Below are 27,972 nucleotides of genomic sequence, written 5' to 3' on the forward strand. Positions count from 1 at the left end.
CACGCATCCAGGCCCAGTAAGCGGCGTGGGGGACGGAAAGCACTGCTGCTCCTTTCTAGTCCACGCCCCCTTCCTCCGCTCTGGCGACAGCTTCTGCGCAAAGAAGCGTTGGTTGTTTCTGGAGAGCACCTAGCACGACCACAGTGTTTCTGCCGGAGGTCTGGCCCAGATTGACGAAGACACGGTTTCCTGGTGAGCCAACCCCTCTCCCCTAGGCAACCCCCACACACCCAGTGTCTGAAGATGCTGAGATCAATGTGGAATTTTCTGAAACGTCACAAAAAGAAATGCATCTTCCTGGGCACAGTCCTTGGAGGTGAGTGACAACATGTTTTGGAAGGGGACGTTGGCACAAAGGAGTGACAGAGGTGCCTTCTAAAACAAGCAAGGCCCACTGAACCTAGTCCAGCATATGTGGAAGCGATTGACTCAACCTTCAAATGAGAATCTCTGAGGTTCTTTTATCTCCCCTCTCTGTGCCCTTTGCCCCTCATTTCTGCCCGCTCCTTTTTCCCTCACCGGCCTTCAGGAACCTACCCCAATGAAGTTTCTTTTCAAAACACTATCCTTGTATAGAGACATTTACCTTCCAATTTTTTTCCTTCCTATTATATTTCTTCATCTTTTTGGCAACTCCAGTACTCTAGCTTGCAACCTTTCACGGGAGTTTCGAAATATTCTAGGGCAATTAGATTAAGTGTGCACTTTGAGATAGTGTTTAAAGTTAAATTGAAAACAGCAGCTTGCTGTAAGATATACACTAGAAAAATGGGGGAAATACGATATTCTATTCTGCAATTTAAAACCTACAAATTCTGCATCAACACAATTCTTAGGATTGGGTTATTCTTCAGTGTTGTCAGGACTGTCAAGGTTGTAGGCATTGCCCATTTTGGGGCTATAGTTGAGTTCACTGGCTGAGAGGAGAGTTAGAATCACATAAGATGAAAACATATATGCTAGAATCGTACGTAGCTTTGTGGTTGAGTGCTTGCCTACTATGCTGTATCCCAGGTAACACACACACACCTCACTCTGCTTTAAACCCTTGATCCTGGTAAAACAACACTGAGTTCAGAAATCTGGGATTTTAAGAAGAGTCTTTTAAACAACAACAAAAACAAGGAAACTTGGGAACTTTAAAAGAATTTTTTAAACTTGAGTTAAGAAAGGTTATCACTATCCTCTAGTCCTAAAATATCCTCTTATCTTAAAATATATGTTATAAAATGACCTAAAATATCAGGTCATTGATAAGGTAATAGCCATATCCTGCGTATCTCTGAGGTATATCACAAATGAATAATGATTGATAATCACCTTTGAGAAATACTTTATAAATATATGTTTTATATTACCTCCAGTCTCTAATACCTAAGGCATATTTGCATTGTGCCAATACTACAGAATACATATGTGGAAAATAAAGATGTATGTATCATGGAAGACATATAAATAAAATTTTTTGCTTTACCCAGGGAAAGAAAATTGTCCCTAGCAATTTCAGATGGGAGAGCCTAACCCTTAAGGTTTATGAAATACCTAATGGCAGATCAGAAATAATCATAGGAAAAACTAAAGAGTGTATGGATATAGTGATATGTTTTCTTTTGAAACTTTATGGAAAGCTTTGTAATTGCAGATTAAGAAGGAAAAAAAAAAGCTGGGTGCCTCCCAGCACTTGGAGGCAGAGGCAGGCAGTTCTCAGTGAATTGGAGGTGTGGTCTACATAGTGAGTTCCAGAACAGCCAGAGCTTCATACTGAGACCCTGTCTCAAAAAAGAAACAAAAAGAGGGCTGGAAAAAGAGATTCAGAGGCATATAATAGAAACGCTAGTTTTTAGCAAAATAGAAAAAAATAGTTGAACATACCTAGTTCTGATTTGTAAAGAGTTCATATTTTTCTGTATTATGAGAAAATTCCTATATTACATTTTTATTTATGGAATATTTATAAGTGATTGTACTACTGGGGATAGTATGATTGAACAGGTACAATTTACAGATTTTTAATCACCTACATTTATTAGAGACTGTATGTTGAACACCATAGTAAGCTCATTCCAGCCAATGGGAATGATAGCAGGATAGTTACTGTTAGGCCATTTTTAAATGTAGAAACTAGAGTCCATAGAGTAAAAAGCTTGCCAGGGGTTTGAGTTACTAACAAGGAAGTAAGAATGCAACCTCAGGTGTGTTAGATCCCAGTGCATATTGTCATTCTATACTCTACCACTCTGCTTTTGTGGATTCTTTGATGTTTTATGAATGAAGAAATAAGTAAAATACTATTAAAAGACAATGAAAGAATTGAATACAGAGCATATTGATATGAAACAATATGAAGTTTTATAAAATGAGGGTAAGGATTTCACAAGAGGACTGGCACATTTTGACAGACTTGAAAGCTGAATAGGGTGCTATTATCCATGATCAAAAGTTAGATATTTATTGCTGGAAAACCACAACCATGCAGAACTTTGAGTTGAGTGGCTTCGAAAGTCAGAATTTCTATTTTCCTGCATTTTGGATGGTGATTGCTTCATGTCCGTTGATGCAGATTGACCATTTGAGACCAGACAAGAGTAGTGGTTCTCAAAACTGTTTCATGGGAAATTAAGGATTCCCCACAGCCTCCTAAGTTCTACCTACCAGTTTGAAGTTAAAACCAAGGGATTTTAAAAGTATTTGTTAGCTCATTTAAGATAACAACAATAAAACTATTAAATAGTTACAAAACATTTTGAGAAATTAATGAGAAGAATGCCATTATCTTACAATTGAAAAACTATTTAGTTTGCCTTAACTGAAGAAATTCTCATCCCTTCTGTTGTCAGTCATGTGTGTCACTACCCATGAATCGGCTTCTAAAATCCTCTACAGTATACTCAGGAAGAGTGGAGAATGCCAGTGACAACATTTTTTTTTTTGAGGATGAAATTTGTTTTTAATTTTAACTTTAATTTTTTTATATTAATTACACTTTATTCAGTGACAACATTTTAGTATGACAGAAATCGTGTGGACTTCACAGATCCCTAAACCAACTCCAGGGATGCCCAGACCATACTCTGAAAACCATTGCACAAAAGAAGGAACAGAGGAGCCAGATTCATACTTATTGTCTTTCTTGGTTCTATTTTTGTTTGTTTTGTTTTGTGTTAGCACAGAACACTGAATTAGATCTTAAGCCTTGTAATTTTTAACTTCTTTGGGTTTTTTTTTGTTTGTTTTTTTTTTTTTTTTTGTCATTTATTCATTCAACATTTGAACAAGAAGAAGAAGGCCTAGTCTAACTATGCTGAACTCTGAATATACAAGAAATAAGACACCATTTCTGGCTTTGGGGAACTCATCATATAGTGTGAAAGCATGGATAGAAGTAAACAAAGCAGTACAAACTGTATGCTGAACTCTGAATATACAAGAAATAAGACACCATTTCTGGCTTTGGGGAACTCTTCCTATAGTGTGAAAGCATGGATAGAAGTAAACAAAGCAGTATAAAGTGTGACAAGCCTTCCTTACTCGGCCATTGTGTGCAGTATGGACAGGATCCTGAGTATATTGTTATTCTCAGTCTTTACTGTGGACAAAAACCATTTAAAGTGCTTCAGAAAAATATAGACTCTTATCCTTCAGATTCTGCTTCTTCAGATGTGAATACATTTACAGAATGTCTCAGTACTGGGTTGGAGATATCACCATGTGGTACATACAGCAATGGCCTCACTGAAAAGAAAATGGAAATAAATTCAAAACTTAGGGATCTGCCTGATTGGAAGCAATGTTGATTCATTAATTTGAAATTGCTATTGAAAATAGTTGTATTGTAGGAATTTTTATCCTGGAAGACAAGACTGAAAAATGGTTTTAAAACAAATGATATATATGAAGACTAAAAGATATTTTGCTTTATTGGCTATAAAAAGAAACATCAAAACATTTTCACTCAATATTTTTTTTTTGGTATTTAGTAGATATTTTCATTGCTAATAAACAAAGTTTTAGCTACAGAGGAAATTTAAAACTGTTCAACTTTCCACATGGAAATGATGTCCATCCTGAAGGAGTAAGTCGCTTGCTGTACCTCTGCTGCTGGCATGGGAGCCATCAGCACTGCTGTTTTCTAGTTCAAGAGTCAGGCTGCCAGGGAATCACAGAGAGCCCTGAGCATTCTGTCTTAGTTAATGATAGTTTTTCTTTCCTTAGTATTTCCTAAAGAAACATTGGAAAAAGTCAGTTTGTTAGTTTTGCATGTGGGATCCTAAGTGAACTACTTGACTAAGAATATCAGTGCTAACTAAAGAAAATCAATGGATCTGGTATGTAAGCCTAATTTCATGTGTGATTTTTCTAGTGCTTCCATAATAAAGACCTACAAAGTGAGTACTTTGAGAAACTGAAGTTTATCTCACAATTTTGATGTTAATAGTACATGATCAAGGTGTCTGTCCCTTCTGGCACTTGTAAGGGATCTGTACCAGGCTGTGCCACACGACAATCATCTTGTTTTCACACTGTCTTCTGCACCTGAATACTGACTACTATAACGCTACAGAGAGCTTCTAGGGACTTACTGTCTTTTCTGCGCATACCTGTGTCTGAATTTCATCTTCTTATCAGGACACTGGTCATGTTGGTTTGAGGCCCATTGATCTCACATTCTAAGGTGCTAGGCCTTGAATATACCAGTTTGTGGCTTAAGAGGAGAGTGGACACAATTCAACCCATAATAAATCATTTTTCTTTTTAGCTAACAAGAATAAACTGCACTTACCAAGTGATGATTCATTTTACAGTACAACTTGAGAGATAGTAATCACTGTGTAACTTTGAGTAATATGTTACGGAGATAAGATACGAATAGTGAATCAGAACTAGTTGCACCAGAATTGCCTATTGGAGGGTCACTTTGATAAATATAAGTCAGTTTCTTCATTTTCTTGGGACTTTAGGAAAGAGGGAAGGGGAATAGGTTCTCACAGTACATACTAGGCTACCCTACCCTCAAAATGGTGATCCTCCTGCTTCAAATGGAATTATGGGCCTGAGTCACGTGTGTCTCTTATTCAAATGGTATTGTGTCTATACTGTGTGATGTTACAGAAAAGGCGGCTGTGGAACAGCTTTTATCAATTTCTGTTTGCTTTTCAGGCTTAATTATAATGCATGTATTTATATGTATAGTAGCAACAACCATATACTCTTCCTATTTAGCACACAATTTTATGGAACTGTCTAAGGATAGGTAATGTCTTAGATCATTTACAACATCCATCTTAATGAAAATAACTTAGGATGTGTTTGCTTTGCAGTTCCTGATGGCTACCTTTCCTTGCTTGTGGGAAATGGACCAAATCCAGCTACTTAGGTTATACGTAATTCTTGAGGCCTTTTAGGTAGGTAGTGTGAGTCACAGGCAATGGAGATAAGTGAGCAAGGGTCCCCTGTACCCTTGCTGCCAGGTTATAATGAAATCAAGTTCTGGCACATGTAGCCATTTATTAGCAAATAAAGACAGAAGAGTAACAAAGGCTGTTCTATAAGCTTTCTGAATTCTGTTCTTTGGCACTATGACAAAACCATGTACCTGAAACAAAGCAACACTACCATTGCTGTAACTCATTTGACTCGGAAGACTTTTCTGGGTTCCAGGTTAAGTCCTCCCTAAGGAGAAATGGTGCTAAAATGTTTCAGCTTCTCAAGTGTCTTGAACACTTCCTGATTTATTCTGTGAAAACCCAGTTCTGATATTCATTGTACTACGTAACAGTTAAAACAAACCATCTGGTACGGGGAACTGCTTGAGAAAAATGGGTGGATAAGCAGGAGTGGGAGGGAAATAAGACTGGGTAATAGGTGTAGTGGTGACTGTGATTTCAGTGCATTGTATACGTATGTGGAATTGTCCAGAATAAAGAAGGGGATAAGAGTGCCAGTGTATCTTGATAACATTTTAACACTGGAGTGTTCATCATATTCCCAGCTGAGAAAACTGATGGCCACTCACCCTGGGTGTGACAAAAAAATGTACGCATTTTTATTATAACGTCTATGCTTAAGTGTGCTAAAGACCACATGACTCTGCCGTATTTATACTGTTGTGTTATAATCTGTCTTCTTGCTCCCTTTTTCAGTTGAGTTAGTAGTTTTTAGATGATGTAAATTATACTCTTTTTTTTCCCCTTGAGGTTTTTTCCAATATGTGGGTAATAAACTTGTGTCTTTCTGAATATATACCTTTCTTTCATTAAAAAAAAACTTTTATTATAGAGATTTTAAATTATGTGTTCATTGAGGAAAACATAGAAAATATAGAAAAACAAACAAAAGCAGGAAATCACAATTCTCAGTTTATTTTACTTTAGGAGTTAAACCTGTGTACTTTTCTGTTTATCTACTCCATTAAAATACAGACTTCCTGGATGTTATTTTGTCATCCAATAGTATAAGGTTGATATTTCCTGGAGTCATTAACTATTTAGCAATGTGGTTTTTAATAGCTACATAAGATAACATTGAATGAACAAATCATAATTTATTTAAATAATTCTCTGTTGCTAGATGTTTACAATATCTCCAGTTAACTATTAAAGATGCTGCCAGACATTATAAATTTAATGCCTTTCTTCTTCTTGTCTGCCAATAACTCTTTTATTACTGGCTATATTAAAATACATTGTATATATGTAAAAATAAATGAATAAGTAGATAGATAAATAAAAACTATAATCTCCTTTTCTTTTTTAATTCTTTAATAAAGATTTTTTAGAAGCTATAATTGTCAGCTTATCCCTGATATAAACCTTATAATTTAATCATGCTTAAATATTGGTTGGAATTTTTAGTACTCTAGAAATACACTACTTTTGTTTTTAATAATTCTAGGAGTATATATTCTCGGAAAATATGGACAGAAAAAAATTAGAGAAATACAAGAAAGAGAAGCTGCAGAATACATTGCCCAAGCTCGACGACAGTACCATTTTGAAAGTAACCAGAGGACTTGCAATATGACAGGTAAGCAGAGACATATATGTATTTATGTGTGAACGTGTTTGTTGGTTTGTATTAATTCACATATTATCAGGCTCCAGTTTATGGAAAAGACAAAGAATGTTAAACCTACCCAATAGTCCTGTTAACAGAGATACATAATTTAATGTGAATTTTTAAAATTATAAATACTCTTTATTAATTCAGTCAGCAGATATTCGTAGTGCCTGCCACTGGTGGAGTAAACAGTAAACACAGTAAGGTCCCCTGAGCTCAGGCAGATGTTCTGGTGAAAAGATGACAAGCAGCAAATATGGAACATTGGTCATGGTGGGTCCAGTACGGAAAGTAAAGCTGTAAGGAGTGGAGTCCCTGTGGAGAGTGTGCTCAGGGGCTCAAGCCTCTGCCCAGATGGCATGTGCAGAAAAGCCTCACAGATACAGAGAGCCTGACATGAGAACATGATGCTTATAACAGGAGAGAAAGAGCACACAGCTAGAGAGGAATGAAGGAGTGCTAGGAAATGAAGTGTGGAGATAGGCCTGACCACATGGCCCTGTAGGTCACAGTGAAGAGTCATAAGTCTGTTATATTACAGCAGGAGACTGTAGGATGCAAGTATTACACAACAGCGTCTGCTCAATCACTTAATTAATGGCAGTAATGTAACTACCAGAGCCAGAAGCCTACTGGGAAAAAGCCACAATGCAATCAGCCTGCTCATGTTTGACGAGAACAAGGAGTTAGGTTCTAACTGGTGTAAAAATAGTAAAATGGCTTGAAAAATAGTTTTCAAATCTATGCCAAGCCTCTTCTTTTCTCTGTTTAAAGCTTCTTTTACCCCTACATTTCTTTCAGGGATACTTAATTTAGAAGGAATTTACAAAGCTAAGTGTCTCGTGTTCAGCTTTACAAGTAGAATTTTTCTCTAGACTTGAAAGGACTTTATTACTAGGTCATTTGCCTCATTTTACAGATGGAGAAGCTAAGATCAGAAAGAATAGAGTTTATAAAGTCTGGCAGCATCTTTAATGTTAGCTCACAGCTATGTGTGAGTTTTATATTTGAAGTAACCAGACCCAGGTGGATGCCTGTATTCTGTGAAATCCCAGTCAGAAACAGCATCTGTAATGACAGTGCATGGGCATGGGCATGTGCACAGCGAGGACAACAGAGGCTCTAGGGAGAGGCTGATCCACTCTAGTTTGTAGTGTGATTGTATTATGTGTTCTTTTCGCTAACTTAAACCTCAGCTCTTCCTGTAAAATGACTTACTTCAGAGGTGGATGTAAGGTGGGGCCTTGCTTTTTATTTGTAAGGTAACCTGCACTTTTTCCTTAGTAACATGAAGAATCAGGTCTAATATCTGAGGATGTTCAACTATTACATTAAGAAACAGGATTTTTTTTTATCCCCTTGATCTCCTTTAGTTGTCTTATTGCTCTGGCTAGGACTTCAAGTACTATGTTGAGGAGGTATGGAGAGAGTGGGCAGCCTTGTCTTGTCCTGATTTCAGTGGGATTGATTTAAGTTTCTCTCCATTGAGTTTGATGTTGGCTATAGGTTTGCTGTATATTGCCTTTACTATGTTTAGGTATGTGCCTTGTATCCCATGCCCATGCACTGTCATTACAGATGCACACTTTCCCCATAGAATACTATACCTCCTCTTATCGTCATATTCCTGAGAGTGATAGATAATGCCACAGCCATTAGCAGAATACAAACTGAAACCTGGGATCACTCAGAGCTTAGATGAATACACTTGTGTCTTTTATAATAAAACATGGTCTTGTAGTATTTAATAAGTAATATTTTTCTAGAGTTAGAAATGTGAGACAGAAGTTGATAACCATAAAAATATTGGCTTTGGTCATTTTTGTTATATCAGAAATAAGTTTGCATTGAAAATTTTGGAGAGCATAGAAAATAAGGAAAAGCAGTTATCCATAAGCCATAGTTTAAGGAGCCTCACTGTTAAGAGGTGGAACAATTCCTTCCACCCTGTCTTCTGTGTGTTCTTGTTTACATTGCTCTGATTATAATATAATAATCATTATTGTGTGGTAACAAGCAAATGCATGGTTTATTAGCATGTAATTGTTTATGTAATTAATAATAATAATTGGAATTCTCTACCGTGGACAGTTCTCAACTCTTGCTAGTTGCTACTATTATTATATAACCTAAGACAATATGAAGATATAAATGAATGTGTTCATGCCATTTGTGAATATCTTTATTTTCTGTTTGTGATACAGTGCTGTCCATGCTGCCAACACTGAGAGAGGCCTTAATGCAGCAACTGAATTCTGAGAGTCTAACAGCTTTGTTGAAAAACAGGTAAAAGCATGTTATGTTCTTTGTCATATTGGAATGCAATCAAAGTTTATAGAAAGAACTAAATACTTTCAATACATACTTGTTTCCTTATTTTTTAAATAAAACTTAAAATACATAGTCTCAGTTTAAAAATATAATTGCATATATCACTTAATCCATATTCAATTTTATATAAATTATATATATGTATTTTGTATATAGGTATTTTATATATACATGTCATATGGGACAATAATATGTATTTTGTCTATATATGAATATTTTTCTCATTTTTACATTATCCAGCAGTTTACTTATTAGAATATAACTCTACACCAGAAATGTAAGGCTAATAAAATTATGTTCAATATTGTACTTCTCAGAGTGCTAGCAATGTGGGAGAATGTTTTAGATAAGGCACATAAAATTATAAGTAAATGACAAAATGGTATACAAATATAACATGAACGTGTAATACTGATAAATTATCATGGCAGGTCAGAAAGCACTGCCCACATATTGGCCTCATGTGTGGTGTTCGGCCAGCACATAGGCATTGGAAATTAGTATGATTCCGTGTTAGTTTAAGGAGAGTAGTAAAAGCAAATGGCTACTTCGTTTGATGAGCAAAATATGGGCAGTGGTTGTTACACTATGTAAATTTTATGGCTGGAAGGAGAGAGGGAGGGAGAAAAGAGAAAGGAGGGAGAGGAAGGGAAAGAAGAAAGAGAAGAGAGAGACAGATAAGGAACATACCCAGAAGACCATCAATCTTGGTCACATGGTTTTACTGAAATGTCTGCTTGACTGTAATAAGCCTCGAGTGGCAAGAGGGAAAGAATCACTGTTTCCAGGATCTGTGACAACCCTGGTGCTAGGCACCTTCCATACATGCATGCTCTCGTGCAGTTATCACAATATCTTTGTGAGGCAGATGTTATCATCTGCATTTTGCAAACAGAAACTTCGTACTCAAACAGGTTGAACATGGTGGCTTTCCTCCTCCTTAGCAAACCTCTCAAGCCTACAAAGTTCTCCTTTCTAAATGCTTAGAAGGATTCTCACTAATTAAGATAGGGCTTGGATGTGCCGTGATAGAGCCTGCACTTAACATACTCATTCGCAACACCAGGAAACAGACAAATCAAAACCTAATAAAATATCTTTAATTTTAAAGCAGTGAATTAACAGCCAGAGGAGGAAATGGGTTAAACATAGTACAATTCAAAACATGTTAATTCCATGGTAAAACAAAATTAAAGGAGAAAATGGGAGTTTAGACAAAGATGTTGCAAAATACTCAATACACAAGAAGGTAAATTTCTGAAATTCCAGACTTTAAGATGAGTTGTGGTTCTTCTCACTAACTGCTCATATTTACATACATATGTTATTTTCCCTCTTTTCTTTTGCTTTGTACTTACTTTTTTGCAATTTGAAGGTGTCCATTTGAAAAGCATTTGTATAGTACAGAATAACAAGATCTACAGCTTGATAATTGCCTTTACGTTAGAATCCAGTCAACTCTGCTCTCATATAACCTGCCAAGCAAGTTGCCTTTTTTTAAAAAATTATTTGTTCATAACTGATGAGGGATAAACAAATGATCTGATAGCCTTGTCTTGGCAGGTGCATGATAGCAATAAAGCACCATCATTGGGTATCTGGCCAAGAATCTTAAACGCCCTCATCACAAGCAGCAGAGTACTTGGCAAACTTTGATCTAAGCTTTAGGTAAATACTTATTTTAGTGACACTAAATAGTCTTCAACTTGTCTTCAACTTGGTGTAGATGTCACTTGAAGACTCCTTTGAAGAGAATCTACATGGGTAGTACTTTGCCTGTCCTAAATGATTTGAAATCAGAATTTCCTAAAAAGATAATTATGTGTGTTTTTATTTTCTTTATTTTGTGATCCTGTACCAACTTGTGCAGTCTGGTGCAGTCTGATTATGATGATTGTCAGTACAGAGTGCTTCCTGGGTTGCTCACTCTGTTCTCACCCACCAAAGTTCTCCATGTGGCATAAGGTTTAGCGAGTGCAGTTTCAGTTCCCATGCTTCAGTTCCTTTTACAGATTGTTTCTACTAAGGCCTTCCTATCTTGTAATAACAGCTCAGCTTTATTGTAATAATAACCCTGAAATTTTATTTTATTACTTAATTACATATGTGTGCACATGAGTACCAATGCAAAGGCATCAGTGCAGCTGCAGTTACAGGCAATGTGAGCCACCCCGAGGTGCCAGGAGCCAGGTTCAGCCACTCCAAAAGAGCATGTTCTCTTAATCTTTGAGCCATCTCTCTAACCCCATAACTCAGTTTCTCACTGAAACACATATTTATGCCTCTTTATAATAAGGGTGATTGGCCTGTATTTTGTATCTTTGTTGTGTTCTAGTAAATATTTATTATATTTTATAAAAATATGACAAATTGAAAATAGCAAAAATGCTTAATCCTTTAATACTTATCCTTTAACACAGGTGCTCTGGAAAGCACTGCGTTATGTCTACATAGTGCATTCACACAGTCCAATACTACACTGCACTTAAAATACTTTGTATTATTTTTAGTGCACTGTATTTATTTATTTGTGTTTTTTATTCTTTTGGTATCTCAAGACGGGGTTCTCTGAGTGTAGTCCTGGCTGTCCTGGAACTCACTCTGTAGACCAGGCTGGCCTTGAATTCACAGAGACCAGCCTGCCTCTGCCTTTGCCACCACCACCATGCCACCCTCTTTTTATAGGGGGAGGGATTTGTTGTATTTATTTATTTTGTGTGTGAAAGTAGTAGGGTAATTTTCTGGGGTTGGCTCTTTCCCTTCACCATGTTGGTCCTGAGAAGGAGTTCAAGATCATCAAACTTAGCAATAGGCACTTAACACCCACTGAAGCATTTTGCTGGCCCATAAGTATGTTTTTAAATGAGTAATGCCTTGTGCTACTATGTACTAATCTCCTGGATACATTGCTACCTTCTTTCTTAGTGATTAAAACTTCTGTAGTATGTCTGCATTTATTTAAGGAACAGTTTTAAATATATTGAATAATACATACATGCTAATAGAAAGCAATACAACAGAGGGGAAAGCATATTTAAATAATCCGTGAATAGGGAAACATGATGTTCAATATACAAGATTATATCAATTTGGCTTTATAGCTGTGTAGATAGTTTATGTAATTATAAAACCATATTTAATTGTTAAAAGTTACCACTTTTAAATATTTATAGTAAAATATTTATAGTAAATAAAATATTTATAGTAAAATAAATGAATTGTATGTGTAGTCCTGGCTGTCCTGGAACTTGCTTTATAGACCAGGCTGGCCTTGAACTCAGAAATCTGCCTGCCTCTGCCTCCCAAATGCTGGGATTAAAGGTGTGTGCCACCATGCCTGGCTAAATCAGAAACTTAATTAGTGGAATAAATACTCCTTATACATAGGATTTAAAAGCTGTAACCCCTTTTAAATATTACAGAACTATTTTAAGACTACTATGCTTGAACTGAAGGGTGAAACAGACTAATAACTATGTTGTTTTCACTGATTTCTAGTGTGGGCAAAATTAAATAACATATAAGATCAACAAAGATGAACTAAAATCCTAAATGCTGGCTTTGAACTAAACTATCAGTATAAGTTTGTATAGCTTATCTTTAAATGTGAGCATATAAGTAATATATACATCTCTAACAGCTTGTTAGTCTGTTTTCCCTTCTACTAAAAGGCCAGCAAAGGGGTTATTTTGTTTTGTAATTTTGAAGTTTGCAGTTTAGATCAGGCAGACATGTTGCACTGGGTTTCTGATGGCAATTGTGAGCCAGGCATAGTGGAACAAGCTGCCACCTATTGGCCAAGAAGCAAGAAAAATGATAGTAGATGGTCCAGGTCTCCAAATTCCTTGGCAGGCGTGTCCTTATCAACCTAGAACACCCCCCCTCTCCCCAGTAGCTTCCAACACTTAAAGGTCCTACTGCCTCCTAGTCCTGTCATCCTGGTTACCAAGACTTTAATATACAGTCCTCTGAGACTGTAGTAAGTCAAGCCATAGCTTCAGCTTAGCTCACTGAAAATGATTAGAAATAGTACAAGGCCCAGAAGCAGTGGACATCAAAGGCTGTGGTCTCCAAGATTTCCCACCACCAGGAAAGAAATGGATAGTTTCAGATATGCTTCAGCCTTAGAACAGGATCAATTCAGAAAAGTTTTTCTTTTTAAAAATTAAAGATTTAAAAACCAACCAAAGTAGCCCTCCAATGGTCATTTGAACAGCAAGAGGGAGAATACCTTCCGTTTGTTTCCCAGCAAGTATATGTGTCAATTTATATGCTTATAGTGATACTGTGAAGCAACAAAAAAAGTATTATTGACCTTTCAATGATCTCAGGATATCTATCCTGATCTCCTTGGTTATATACAGGATAATAAGCAGAAGGAAGAAGCCTTTCCTGGCTTCCTTTACTGTTTGGGTATGTGTATGTATATGCTCAGAAAGAGGCCAAAGGATTTGAAGAATGTATACTAGTAAAGTAGTATACATCAAGAGAATTGCTTAAAATAATTACACTTTTTTTTGTTATCTTGTGGACTTTATTTCTTCAGTATTTGTGTGTTGCTTTAATTTTTTAAAGCAATATAGCTCTATTTAGTTTGTTATACTTGATTATTATTTTTGTATTTTCTGATTTTTTTTTCTTTAGGCCTTCAAACAAGCTGGAAATATGGGAAGATCTAAAGATAATAAGTAAGCCTGCATACTTTATGTGACAGGACAGCTTTAAGCTATTTATAACAGGAACTTTTTGTACCATAGTATGTACATGATTCTTTTCTTCCAACCACATAGAATAGTCAGGTTTAAATATAAATATAAAGCAGAAGGTTAGTGTCTGTTTCTAGACAGTACTTAGTGAATGATGATGATGATGATGGCAGTGATATTGTTGTTCTAACATATAGTATAAAAACTGTAGTACACTGTATGTGTTTATGTTAGGTATTATATTTTCAATATTGTATTTTAAAGGTATTTTATCCAATCCAAATAAATCCAACTTTAATTTGATATTATACACAATATTTCATTAGTGATAAAGATTTGAATCAAAGAACATTCCTAAACCTTGTATATATGTCTCAAAACTTCATACCAACAAGCTTTCCTGTTTTTTCATCCATTTTAGCTAACATATTTACTGACTTATACCTAAGTCCTCCTATTGGGACACAGACTAAACTTCTTGAGTGTCCTGTATTTCTTTTCGGCTGTTGCCCTTTCTTATAAGCTATTTCTAAATTCTCTTTTTCATTTCTTCACTCCTACTCAGTTGATACTACACCCTAGTTTCTGCTGTCATTTCTTCCCAAGCAGTCCTCATAGGAACCAGAAATAATCTCTGTGTTTTTTAATCCACTGGGTCTTTTTCAACTTGTCACACCTTTTGGCAACAAGTGGACACCCATCCTCCCTTCTCTGTCCCAAACACTGTGGTGTGCTGCTGGGAGGTGAAGTCCTCCCATTTCTTTGTCCTCTATATCTTATCCTGATCCCTACTGGTCTTTACCTTTACCTGTCACTAAAAGCGGGAGTTCTTCCCTGCTCCAGCCTCTTTAAGTCTAAGCGAGCTCTCTGGATATCTGAGCTCTGAGAACACAGTTTACTCAGGTCTCACTTCACCTTGTGCCATTCCCTCGCCCATACTGGAGTTGGATCCCAGGCCTCATGAGCACTAGGCAGGCATACACCACCAGAGATACATTGCTTTCCCTTCCCAGCTTCTAACATAATTCTTTCACCCAATACATATTTATGGGTAGTACTTCAATTGAGAAAGCATACCCAGACAAGCTTGATGATACCAGCCTGCAATCCCAGCACTCAGGAGGTTGAGACAAGAGAGTCCTGAGTTTGAGGCCTATCTGGGCTACATAGTAAGACCCTGCCTAAAACAAAGGGCTATGGAGGGGGACATAAACTATTCTATGTAGGTTATAAAGAGACACAATAAATATGAAGTGTTCTAAGTTGGTATATTTTTGTGCTTGATCCATTTACAATTATTTGCCAAAGTCAACATATTAAAAAGTATCAAAGGAATAGTCGTTATTTTGTACATTTTATTGGTGTTTTAGTAACAATGCCAAAGGGTTTCTTTTCTCTCTGAAGGTTTCACAAGAAGTATTGTAGCTGTATATAGCACGTGTATGCTGGTGGTTCTTTTGCGAGTCCAGTTAAACATAATTGGTGGATATATTTACCTGGATAATGCAACAGTTGGCAAAAATGGCACTGTAAGTGTAACAGACTTCTGCGTACACTGCTTTTTCTTTTAAGAGGTTCAAAGTATAACTGAATATTACTTACCCTGACTATATTCACCTGTTAATCTGCTCTGAGAAATGGACTTTTACATTAATGGTTGAATTTGTAGCGTTATGATTGTTGTCTTTGAAAGTAGACTTTTTGACACATTAAGAATGTTTTCTCTTACAAAGCTTTCATTCCCTTTAAAAGTTCCCTTAACTCTGTGTCTCTTCTGTGCAGACTGTTCTTGCTCCCCCAGATGTACAGCAGCAGTATCTATCAAGTATTCAGCACCTCCTTGGAGATGGTAAGATTCCAGTCTGCAGTGTGTACTGAAGAAAGCTTTCAGTGAACAAGGCCCTGTTTTCCTTTTAATTTTATTTTTCCTTTAATAGGCCTGACAGAATTGGTCACTGTCATTAAACATGCTGTACAGAGGATTTTAGGAAGGTATGTCATTTTTCCTTTGACTTTTCTAACTTCCTGATTCTGGTGAATAAAATAAAAGTTAGAGCTAATCATGGTAGCACAGTTCTGTCATCCCAGTTACCCAGGAGGCTGAGGCAAGAGAGTCTCAAATTCAATCTTTACCTGACAGATAAGGCCTGCCTAGACAGCTTAGTGGACTCTGTCTCCAAATTTAAAACAGAAAAAGAAAAAAAAAAAGGTCTAGGGTGGGCATATGTAGAGATTTGCTTTGTGTGCTTGAGGTCTTATATTCATACCTCAGTACTGCAGACTAAAGGGGATGGAAGATAGAACTATCCTAATGAATTGAGTGACTTTGCTGGGTAAATAATTTGTAAAATTCTTTGTAATCTGATAGAGACACCAATCTGTATTTGTTACAGATCTACTTTATCAGTGTCAGCCTTTTCATACTGGAGGATATTCTTCAGATTTTACTATTTATTGATTGATTTCCAAACAAATTAGAAATATGTGAGCCATGAGATTAAGAAAAAAATATTTCTCCAAAATCTGTCTACCTGCCCCTTACACCAATGAGATTTATAATTATGACAGGCTTCTCTTGTGAAATCTGTGTGAAGGCTTACTGTGGCTCTGTAGTAATGGTCCTTATCTAGTGGCTGGCTCCCACCATTCCAGTCCAGCAGCTTCAGGTTAGCTTTAGGTTAGAACAAATGGGATAGACTTTCAGCTTTTATTAGGAAATGAGTGCTATGGCGGGTGTTGTGTCATTTCAGTTCATATGACTTTTTTTTTTTTTTTTTTTTTCTATTTCTAGTATTTCTCTTAAACATTCCTTGTCTCTTTTGGACTTGGAGCAAAAACTAAAAGAAATCAGAATTCTTGTTGAACAGCAAAGGTCTTCTTCTTGGACTAACAAAGATGTATCCAAGTCTTCACTGTGCCAATACATGATGCCAGATGAGGAAACACCATTAGCAGCTCAGGTACTTAATTCATAACCACTTCTAATTTTCGAACTCCATATTTTTAAATCTGTTATTCTCTCTTGAAATATAGATATCCGAGTCTTGTATTTTAGCAATTGAAATAAAGCTTTATACGGTAGAAAACCATAAATATAATTTATCTTAGCATTTATAATCTTGGGTATTTAGCAAATTTTTATTGAGTCATGTTAAGTTTCAAGCACTGTGGTATATGTTGTGAATAAAAAGGAGAATAGAAGTTCATTGTATTGTGAACTTAAGAGACAAATGCAGTTAGAATGGCAAGTAGTGTTTAAGATCAAACAGAACACAGAGGAAAGTCATACTGGAGACAAGATCATGAAGAGCTTTGTGTATCTAGATAAAAATTCTTCACATTTTACAGAACTAAAATTTAGTGAAACTAGGGCTACATTCAAATTGCTTAAATTCATGGCATCTTTTTTAATTATTGTTACATGAGTATGTGTCACACATAACAACAAGGGGGAAAAGAGGCCATGAATTTGAATGGGAACAAGGCAGGAAGGACACATGGGAAGAGTTGGAAGAAATTTTCAAAAGAAGGGAGAAATTGTGTAATTATAAATTAAAAAATTATAAGGAAAAAAAGGAGTTAAAAAGAATAGTTGAAGCTAAAGAAATGGCTCAGCAGTTAAGAGCAGTTAACAATCTTGTAAAAGATCTAAATTCAGTGTAGGTAGTCCAAAGCCACTTGGAACTCCAGCTCCATATCTGTTTCTCTTTTCTGGCCTTCTCAAGCACCTGCACTTACATGCACAAGAACACACCATACACACACACACACACACACACACACACTAAAAATAAAATCTGTTTTGTAAATAATGAATAGTGACTATTGGTCAATAATCTGAGGAAGCTCTAGCAAACAGGCCTGCCCTCACACCAGTTCTGGTGTCACTATACCATAGTGTGCCCTGATTGATTGTTAGAGAAGTTTCTCATTAAGAATACAGATGCCAAAGGGTTTTGGTCATATATTCAGGTTAAATAACTAATTTTTAAATTAGTGGCTTTTTTTATATTATAATTATTTATAGACTCAACTGAATCCATTCTTTGCTGGCCGGAAGCTTATTGATCTGCCTGAGTCCCAAGTATACCATCACAGCTAGCTCTTTTATTAATTTTGTCTCACCTGTCTTCCTTACTGAGTTTAGTTTAAATGTTTCAACTCATAAGACTCCCTTTATGGACTACAGCTTTTCTTTCTTTGCTTTCCTTCCTTTCTTCTTCTTTTTTTTTTTTTCCTTGTCTAATCATGAAAAGATATTAAGACGAAAACTAAGGTAAAAAGAACATCTGGAGCCTCACAATAATTTGAATAAAAAGAAAGAAATGGAGAAAAATAGGGAAGAAAAAAGAAAAACCTCATATAGCCTAATAAAATTTCTCAGTAGTACGAGAAAAGAAGCACTTTTTGTTTGGTGCATGCTGGTCTGTGCTGTGTGTGCAGTGGAGGTGTATGGAGCATCCATATAAGTGTGTAGCTGAATGTACCAGTGCCCAAACATAGAAGAGAGCAGGTATGTCTTTCTCTGTTGCTCTGATCTGTACTGTCTTGAACCTGGAGCATGACATTTTGTCTAGACTAGCTGGCCAGCGAGTTGTGATTTCCACTAGTCTCTGCTCCTCAGTGCTAGGGTTATAGGCACATATAGCCATACCTGGCTTTTCACATGAACATTGCTGATGTGCACCCAGGTCAGCAGGCTTGTAGAGCAAGTTCTCTTACCCACTGAGTCAGCACTCTGGCCCCTGTTAGTCTTAACATCTGTTATTTTTCTTTGTCTATGGATGCTAGAAACATCCAAAGCAGACCAAATAAATAAAAGTCTTGGGCTGGAGAGATGGCTCAGAGGTTAAGAGCAAGGGCTGTTCTTCCAGAGGTCCTGAGTTCAATTCCCAGCAACCACATGGTGGCTCACAACCATCTATAATGAGAGCTGGTGCCCTCTTCTGGCATACAGATGTATGTGCAGGCAGAACACTGTATACATACTAAATAAATACATTAAGTCTTACAAAGTATACTCCAATTCATGTTTAAGTACTACCTACATGCTTATATAAGCCAATATATATAGTTTATTTGTTTTAATTTGACAATTTGGGTTGTTGCCAAAGCAAAGACATTCAGATTTTCCAAACTGGTGAGTTTTTAATATGATTACTTTCTTCATGGCTTTATAGTATTTGAAACTCTGAAGTATAATTTTCTGATTTTATAGGCTTATGGGCTTTCTCCCAGAGATATTACCACTATTAAACTTCTCAATGAGACAAGAGACATGCTGGAAAGGTATGTATAGTGCATATAAATGTCTGTATTTTTAATGTAAATAAGACAATTTTCTACTGTTTTCTGAGCAAATATTCAATGTAATATTATGTGAAAATTAAAATTTTAATCTATTCCCCTCCTGTAGGTAGGATTTTCTATCTAAAGCAGAAGGAAGCAGAATTGTTGTTTTTTTAAATATGTTACATGCCATTTTCATGTAAGCTTATTGTATATTTCAAGTAAATCCCCCATTCCTTGCTGCCCACTCCTTTATTACCCCTGTTATCTGTTCTTCTTTATTACCCAATTCCTTAATACCCTCTTCCTTACCACCCTTCTCCCCAACCAATACAGCTTTGCTTCTTTTTTCATGACATATATTTATATTATATATATATATATATAAAGTCATATATATGACATATATGATGTCATATATATATATATATACACATATATAATTTTATGAATGAACTTAAAATATAAGACCCACAAATGAGAAGAATGGCCTACTTGTCTTCCTAAGACTGACTTAATTTATTTAACATGATTCTCTCCAGTTGTATCCATTTTCCTTCAGATATTGCAACTTTATTCTATGGCTGAGACATATTCTATTATGGAGAAGTCAGTTTGTTAGAAGAGTGTAATGTGCTCCTCTGTACATATGCCACATATTCTGTATTCATTCCTCTGTTGATGGATACCTAGGTTTGGTTGCATCACTGAGCCATTGTAAATAGTGCTGTAGTGAACACCAGTGTGCAAGTACCTCTGTGACATGCTGACTTGGACCCTTTGGGTAAAAACTCAGGGGTGGCATAGCTGGATCATATGATGGGTGTGCTTTCAGTTTTTGAGGTCCCTGTATACTGATTTCTATAGTGGTTGGATTTGTTTGCATTCTTGCCAGCTGACATTTTAAAAAATACATTGTACAAAATGCATATTAGTCTCATCGTGTCAAGCTAAACAATACAACTGATTTTTTATGGTTAATTTTGAAAAACTGACTTTGATAAATTTAGACAGTTTTTCATGCTATGAAAACTAGATTGTAACTAGAGATGTTAACAATTTCAAAGGCAACCACATAGTTATTGAATGTGTTAGTTTTAAGTTTTTTGAGTTTTGTTTTGGTTTGCTTTTGTGCACTGGGAATCTCGAAAATAATATGCTAACTATTTTATCTAGTCCAGATTTTAGTACAGTTTTGAATACCTGTTTAAACAGAGGCTTCAGTCGGCTTCTAGACAACATGGCAGAATTCTTTCGGCCCACTGAACAGGACCTACAACATGGAAACTCCATAAACAGGTAAAATGCCATATGAAAACAGTATAATATGAACACATGCTCTTAAAATGTTATGCTTCCAATGTGTTTAAATTTTTGTACCAAATAAGCAGAAATTTCAGGTGATAAACTGTACCCTGATTTTTCAGCAAATTAAACTCTTCTAACCAATTAAGTCTTCTCTCATGAAGACTTCTGCATTGGCAGAAATTACTTCTGGTTTTAAAAATAAAACTTGCATTTTTTTTTCTCCCCACACCTTTGCTACTACAATGAGGTATTTGCATTGTGAAGCTACCTTTTTATTAAGTCAAAATCCATTTTTTAAATTCTTTAGAATGAAAAAGCTGATAATGTAGTCATTACTGTCCTGTATTAATTCAGTGGTCTGATCATGGTAATAACCAGGCTTATAGACTCTTATTTGATGAATTCCTTATAGTCATATTTCACTTATATCCCAATAATTATTTCTAGAAATGCTTAAATATATTCATGTTATGTTGTTATAGAATTGGGAACTACATAGTTGGTTCAATTATTAGTAATGTTTGTCAGTTCTGACTATTACTACATAATAGACTTGTGTTGTTGGAAGTTATATTGTGGTTTTATTGTGTCTATCACTATGGGATGAAGATCCTTGCTTTTATCAGATCCTTGTTAAGAACCTTTGGTTTTCTGTCATTCTTGAACACTAGTGGAGGACGAAATCAGGGCTGATGAATTGGAAACACCTGTTAAATGTTGAGGACACAGTAACTGGCATGTATATAATGTAGATGGGGGTTTCTAATAGAGTTCTTACCGTAGGCCTAGCAAGGCATTTTTGTCTGGTTCTTGAGGACCCTTCTTTATTGTACAGGAAAGGATAATTTGTCATTAATGGGGAGCATTTGGAATGCTCTTAGTAGTAAAGTTTGCTTTTTTTTTTTTATTTTAATTGAGACAGGGTTTCTCTGTGTAGCACTGGCTGTCCTGGACTTGCTTTGTAGACCAGGGTGCCCTTGAACTCACAGAGACCTGTCTGCCTCTACCTCCCCAAGTGCTGGGATTACAAGGGTGCACCACCACACCTGGCAAGGGTTACTAACCTTAAAATAAATATCAGCTGAAGACAAATCTTATATATTCTCTGTAGTCAAGATACTCCTATTAATGAATTTCCAGTATAACCTGTACTTAGCAAAGTACTAGTTATTCCCCAAGTGGTGATAAAGACTTGTAATAGTTGGGTCCAGAATTGCAATAGCCCTAATCCAGCTAAGGATACATAGTAAGACCCTGCTTCAAAAAAAAAATAATAATTTTTACAATTAATTTGTGTGTGCATGTGCATATATGTGTGTATGAGACAGAGACAGAGGGCAGCTTTCAGGAGCTGATTCTTTCCTATAATGTGGGTACTGGAAATCAGACTTGGGTTGATGGGGTTGGCAGCAGATACCTTTTCTCGCTGAGCTATCTCCTTGGCCTTCAGTTATTTTTTTTCTTGAATAGCTATGATGGCTGGAACCTCCATACTGTGTGGTATAACAGTGATGACCGACAGCATGAAGAAATGTTTCTAAAAGTGTTGAAGCATAAAGTTGGTTATAGATATGAAATAGAAAACCAGAGATGGGGAACATGTGCCATTGGTAAGAGATATGAAAGAACACAGGCCATTAAAGGGAGACTCAGAATGTAACTGAGAAGGAAAGGTCCAATTGAATGTGGCAAGTGTTGGTAGTAAAGAGCAGCTCACTAGGAGTTCAGAAGGGTGGCTGATCAGGAGTTGATGTAGTTGTGGTGCAGGTCAGTGTATGAGGTCAAATGTTTGTTTCATGTCACCGCCAATGTCATTCTTTTCATTTTAAAACATGTTTCGTAGAAAATTTTATCTTTTCATTATGTCTATGTGTGTGTAAGAGAGTATATGCCGTACATGTGGTAGTGCTTGAGGAGGCCAGAAGAGGCCATCAGAACTCTCAGAACTAAAGTTAGAGATAGTTGTGAGCTGCCTGACAGGGATGCTGGGAATTGAATCCCGGTCCTCTGCAAGAACCGTCAGTGCTTTTAACTTCGGAGCTGTCTCTCCAGCTCCCACCTTAGAGGACTCTTAAAGTAACCTTAGGATTTTTCTCATGTTTTAGCTATTAGAGTAAGAAAGAGATTAAATGATTTTAGGTCTATAGGCTAGGAAAGCTGAATGGTCAATAACTTCTGACTGATACCAGAATATAGAATTTTAGTTATACCTCAGCATTATTACTAATTATGAATAATATTAAGAATATTACTAATTACGAATAATATTAAGAATGAAAAATGGGTTAAAATATTAGTAAAACTATTACAGTGAAATTACAATATGTTAATAAAACAAGGCTTGTAGGATGGCTCTGTAGGTAAAGCAGCCTGCTGCCAAAACTGCTGACCCAAGTTCGATCCTTGTGACCTACATGGTATGAGGAAAAAATTGATTCCTCTGGGTTCTACTCAGACATTGCATTATGTACTCACACACAGACACACATACACATGCATATGTGCATAATAAATAAATAATAAAAATACATCAGCAGGACAAAAATCTCTTCTGTTGTTGAAAAGGCATAGAATAAGAAATATACTGCATATTATTATAAATAAAAGATACAATAAAAATTGAAATCAAATATACTTATCAATGAAACAGCTTGATTATTTACTAAATTCAGAACAGCACTAAGGTCATGTGTATTGGGACATTCAGCATTTTTCTTATTCAATAAATATAAAAAAGACTAAGACAAGGCTCATTTTTAAGACCAGTATTTAGGAGCACCATTGAATTTTCTTGTACTTGTCTTTAAGACAGACAACTAATAAACTGTTAATTGACTCTAATTTTCTAAGTGAAGTATATAGTTACAAAATTTAAGGTCATTTTTAATGGAAAAAATGTATCTTATGCAGCACAGAACTTCATACTTAGAAACTCAGGAAAATTAACTAAAAAAGTTAACTAAAAAAGTTAAATTCTTCTCCTAAAATTTATCTATAAATTAAAATACTGTTAAAATACTGTTGAAACCCCATGGGAGACTATAGACAGTTTTATTGATATTAGTGTTGTCCAGTAAAGATAACCAGAGCAGATAATGGACTGATAATTAACAGAATAATGACGTAAAACATTACCTCCAATCAGGCAGACAGAGATGAAAGGAAAACAGTGTGTGATGTGGAAGAGGGCACAATGGTGCAGGAATTCTCACACTGATAAGGACCGGAGGCATCTGGCACTGGATATTGCAGACCTTACATTCATACCCTTTGACCTGGAAATTCTTTTTAGACAGACACTTAAATAGTAAGAAAACTAGGGCAAAAATGTCAGTGCTGGTTGTAGGAAGCTGGTGACATTGTGATAACTCCTGTGAACTACCACCTAATCATTGAAAACAACATTCAGAGATATAGAAACTATGAAAACTATTTATAACAACAATATGGTTGTTCAAGTTTTAAGTTGAAAGGAATAAAAATGTATAAAAATTGCCAGAATAAAATATCTATGTCAACTATAGTAGTTATTTTTAGATGGGGAAGTTATGTTTCAGTTTTCTATTAATACGTTTCTATACGTATTCTTCAATAATATGTATATAGTTTTATAATTAGGATGTTAAATGCCTGTGGTATAATTTCAGAAAGTAACTGCTATGGTAATTTGTTTTCAGTCTGTCCAGTGTCAGCCTGCCTTTAGCTAAGATAATTCCCATAGTAAACGGACAGATCCATTCAGTTTGCAGTGAAACACCTAGTCATTTTGTGCAGGTAAGTGAGAAGGTTGGGAGTATTGAAAACTAGCTGTGTTCATGCTGTTGTTGTTTCCAAAACAAAAATACTTTCCCTGCCGTGATAATTTACTTGAAACAGAGCTTGCAGCCATATTCAGAGTGGTAGCATGGCCACAAGAGTAGCAGTGCTTGACAGCACGTTCTTAGCAACCTTTCTCATGCTGTCCGACTCTAGACTGCGCTGAGGTGCAGATGTCCTGAAGACTGGCCTAATTTATGTAGCATTATGCTTTCCATTAACAATGCAGTTCTTCACAGTTTAAAAGAAACTGAAAAAAAGTGGTAAAATAAGGCGTTTTCATAACTAATAAAATAGCTGTTAATACTGTATCAATAATCTGATCATTAAAGCATAATTATAAGGTACAGAAAGTTTTCACCAAACTGCTTACAGCTCTGGTTTTTTCCTTCAGAATTTATTCGGGAAGGCATTTTATTAAAAGCATAACTTTGAATCTATGTACTTTTTCAGTCATTGACAAACTTGGGAACTATATTATAGTTTAAAATGTTTTACAGTATGCCTCAGGAACTAACTGCTGCAGTGATGTGCCATACAGAGAGCCTGAGGCCTTCATATATGTGTTGTATCTGCCTGGTGTCATCACCTGAAACAACTTTATGTGGTTTCTGTGTAGACTACCCTCTTGGGCCAGTGCACAGTGCCCAAGGTTGTTATTCTTCCTGCCCTGTTGAGTCATTAGCCTGTCCTTTGCATCCAGGTGGCCCTGCCCTGTTCTTTCTAGTCACGCCTCCCAAAGCTAAGAGCTGGCCATTCACACTGCAGAAGAACCAGTAAAGGAGGCTGATGGCATGTCACAGAACTATAAGCCTCACAGTTTTGCTTCTGCCAACCTCTCTGGTATGGCCAATATAGGCACCCATTTTAACAAATTCATGAGAAATACAACAAAGTATCACACAGCAGCCAAAAGCTTGAAGGCTTAAGCAATTTTGTGCATTGCATTTAATTTAAACTTGTATAACTAATAATTAAAACAAAACAAAAGTAAGTTTTATTGTCTGCATTTGTAGTCGTGATTCTGAATAAAGGGCCCATGGGCTTTACCAAACAACAAATGGATCCATGATGCCAAAGTTTCGAGCCTCTTTGAGCATGGGACCCAGGACATGAGCCTGGCCTATGTTCCCCCATAACATGTTCAGCTTCGTGCTCACTTCAGTAGCACATATACTAAAATTGGAGCGATACAGAGAAGATTAACATGTTCAGCTTCACATAGTCAGTCTAGCTCCTCAAGAAATATGCTTTTAATCAGTGCTTCTTCAGGATTGATAGACATGACTTTAGGAGTCCAAGAAATTGAGAGAAAAGTTTGATTCCTATGGAAATAGAAAATGCAAATCCATGCAGGCTCAATTGCAAAATAAAATATAATATAGTATTGTCTCTGAATTTAGGTCATATATCTAACATTCTGTTCATGTTCTTGTTGGCCCCATGTAGCATTAAACTGTGTTTTTTGAATTAAGGACAAAACTACAAGGGCAATGAAAAACAAAACAAAAATAAATTAAAAAAAAATTAAAAAAAAACAGGAAAATCATTCATATGAAGGCCGAATCTGGTAACTTACTCCCACAATGCAAATGGTTTTAGAGCACTGGAACAGATGTTTTTATGAAGTACTGTGCCAGTTAGGTGTAGAAGCTGACTGAATGCATAAGCACACGAATGTCACAGGCAGCTCCATACCTACACGAGAACAATGAGTTAGTAACCAGCATCTTGATTACTAAAGGTTTGTTGGGGTTCGCAGAGTGGATTCCATGTAATGATAAATCTGCCTTTTTGTTCATTTATTTCTGTGAATAAAAATATTCTGTCAGTGTCCAGAGTCCCTGGAATTTCAAGATTTGTAACTGTGCCCCGCTTGTGTTCTGGTTTCTAGCTGTGGAAAATCTGTAAGCTTAAGATGTTTTTGTATGTTTCATTTATACAGTAAAATGGTATAAGCAGCAGCTGTGTGTGATGATACATGTCTATAACACTGAGACTCATGCCCTGTAGGAGCTGTGAGTCTAGGCCAGTGTGGGCTACCCCGCAAGACCTGTGTCAGAAAGCACACAAAACATCAAGCACAAGTACTGGCTTCAGTTTACCCTGGTGAGGGGTCTGTGGATATTTCAAGTGCATGGCCACTGTAGTGTAGAAGCAGCGTCAAGAAAACAAGCATAGACATGAAAACATACTTTCCTAAGCTCACTTCCCATCATTCTAAAGGAAAAGTTCTGTTGTTTTCAAAATACACTTAAAATTAAATTTAAGAGTGAGAAATGTTGCTTTCTAAATTGACAACATGTAAGGGAAGTTTTAATAATTTCCACAGCTGCCATAAGAAAATTTTTTAAAGAGTCTGATTTATATTGAAGACAAATTCCCTTTTCCCATTTAATACTGCTGCAGTGTGAGGCCTATGGTCCTACTTAAAGAGAACATGAGATTTCAGTTAGTTGAGATAAAAGGTGATTTCCTCAGGCTTATTACATTCACCATCAGGAGACTTTGAACCTTTGCAGTAAAGTGTGCATGGTTTGTGTGCTGTATGTACATGCGCTCATGTTTGCACTGCTTGCTTGTAGAGATGACCTCCACAGCACCTGACCTCTTACAAACTGTGTTGGTATCATTTTTACTAGGATCTGTTGATGATGGAGCAAGTAAAAGACTTTGCTGCTAATGTGTATGAAGCATTTAGTACTCCCCAACAACTGGAGAAATGATTTGTTTTCTTACAAGAAAAACCACAACGGGAGTCATCTACATTAAAATGTACTCTGAATAAATCATCTATACCTAAAGTGACAATTTGCAACCAAAATGCCTAATAAAATATATTCTTAAGCAAAGCCTTCATTTCATAATGAAGTAGATTCATTTGGCACCTTACTGTATTTTTAATTCATCAGCAGCTTACTTCAGCAGGTGTATCTCCCTGGTGTACAGATTACTTCAGGATCACTCATGACCTGGATAGCTGATAAAACCAAGCATATATTTTTATGCATACACATATGGGATGTGGTGTCCTTTCATACATATAATGACGGAAAATCTGTGTTGAGAAGTAGATCTAGGATGTGTGGACTCTGAAGTTTCCTGGACCCTGAAGTAGAGAAGAGCAAGCCGGATTCTCTTCAGTCACCCTTTGAAGGAACACGTGATTTGTCTCACACATACCTTGACAGAGGGCTTATCTTCTAGAAATCAGTGAATTTTAACACCTATGATCAACTTTCTTTTTCTTTGCTATTTTCTCTTCAATATTTATTTGCAGCATTTTCTAAAGCTTTGTTAGCAACCCTCAGAAAGTTACATATAGATTTACAGGTTAATGTTATGTTGATGCTGTTTACTCACAATTATTAATAATTACCAAGTTTTATTCATTTGTCTATAAATAACTTTAATAACTTTGTATTGATTTTGAGCATAACTTGTTGCAATAAACTATTTTAATAAA

General features: G+C 36.1%; 1 protein-coding gene across 4 annotated transcripts; it reads left to right on the forward strand.

Moving 5' to 3' along the window:
* Nucleotides 1-27,953, forward strand: Pex3 (peroxisomal biogenesis factor 3). 4 transcript variants are annotated; one of them, XM_055627725.1, is made up of 12 exons: nt 2-316; nt 6,892-7,023; nt 9,261-9,342; nt 14,032-14,075; nt 15,498-15,622; nt 15,876-15,942; nt 16,031-16,085; nt 16,885-17,053; nt 19,312-19,382; nt 20,598-20,681; nt 24,368-24,464; nt 27,149-27,947. In XM_055627725.1, exons 1-12 carry the CDS (start codon nt 244-246, stop codon nt 27,230-27,232), a joined length of 1,083 nt encoding a protein of 360 aa, XP_055483700.1. In that variant the 5' UTR covers nt 2-243; the 3' UTR covers nt 27,233-27,947. The 4 variants fall into 4 exon arrangements, with proteins under 4 accessions (XP_055483701.1, XP_055483700.1, XP_055483699.1 ...); XM_055627724.1 differs by having other exon boundaries at nt 4-316; nt 20,559-20,681; nt 27,149-27,953; XM_055627727.1 differs by having other exon boundaries at nt 4-192; nt 20,559-20,681.
* The last annotated feature ends 19 nt before the right edge of the window (nt 27,954-27,972 follow it).

The sequence above is a fragment of the Psammomys obesus genome, unplaced genomic scaffold, assembly GCF_907164565.1.
Source record: "Psammomys obesus unplaced genomic scaffold, mPsaObe1.curated_primary_1811, whole genome shotgun sequence".
Classification (NCBI taxonomy): Eukaryota; Metazoa; Chordata; class Mammalia; order Rodentia; family Muridae; genus Psammomys; species Psammomys obesus.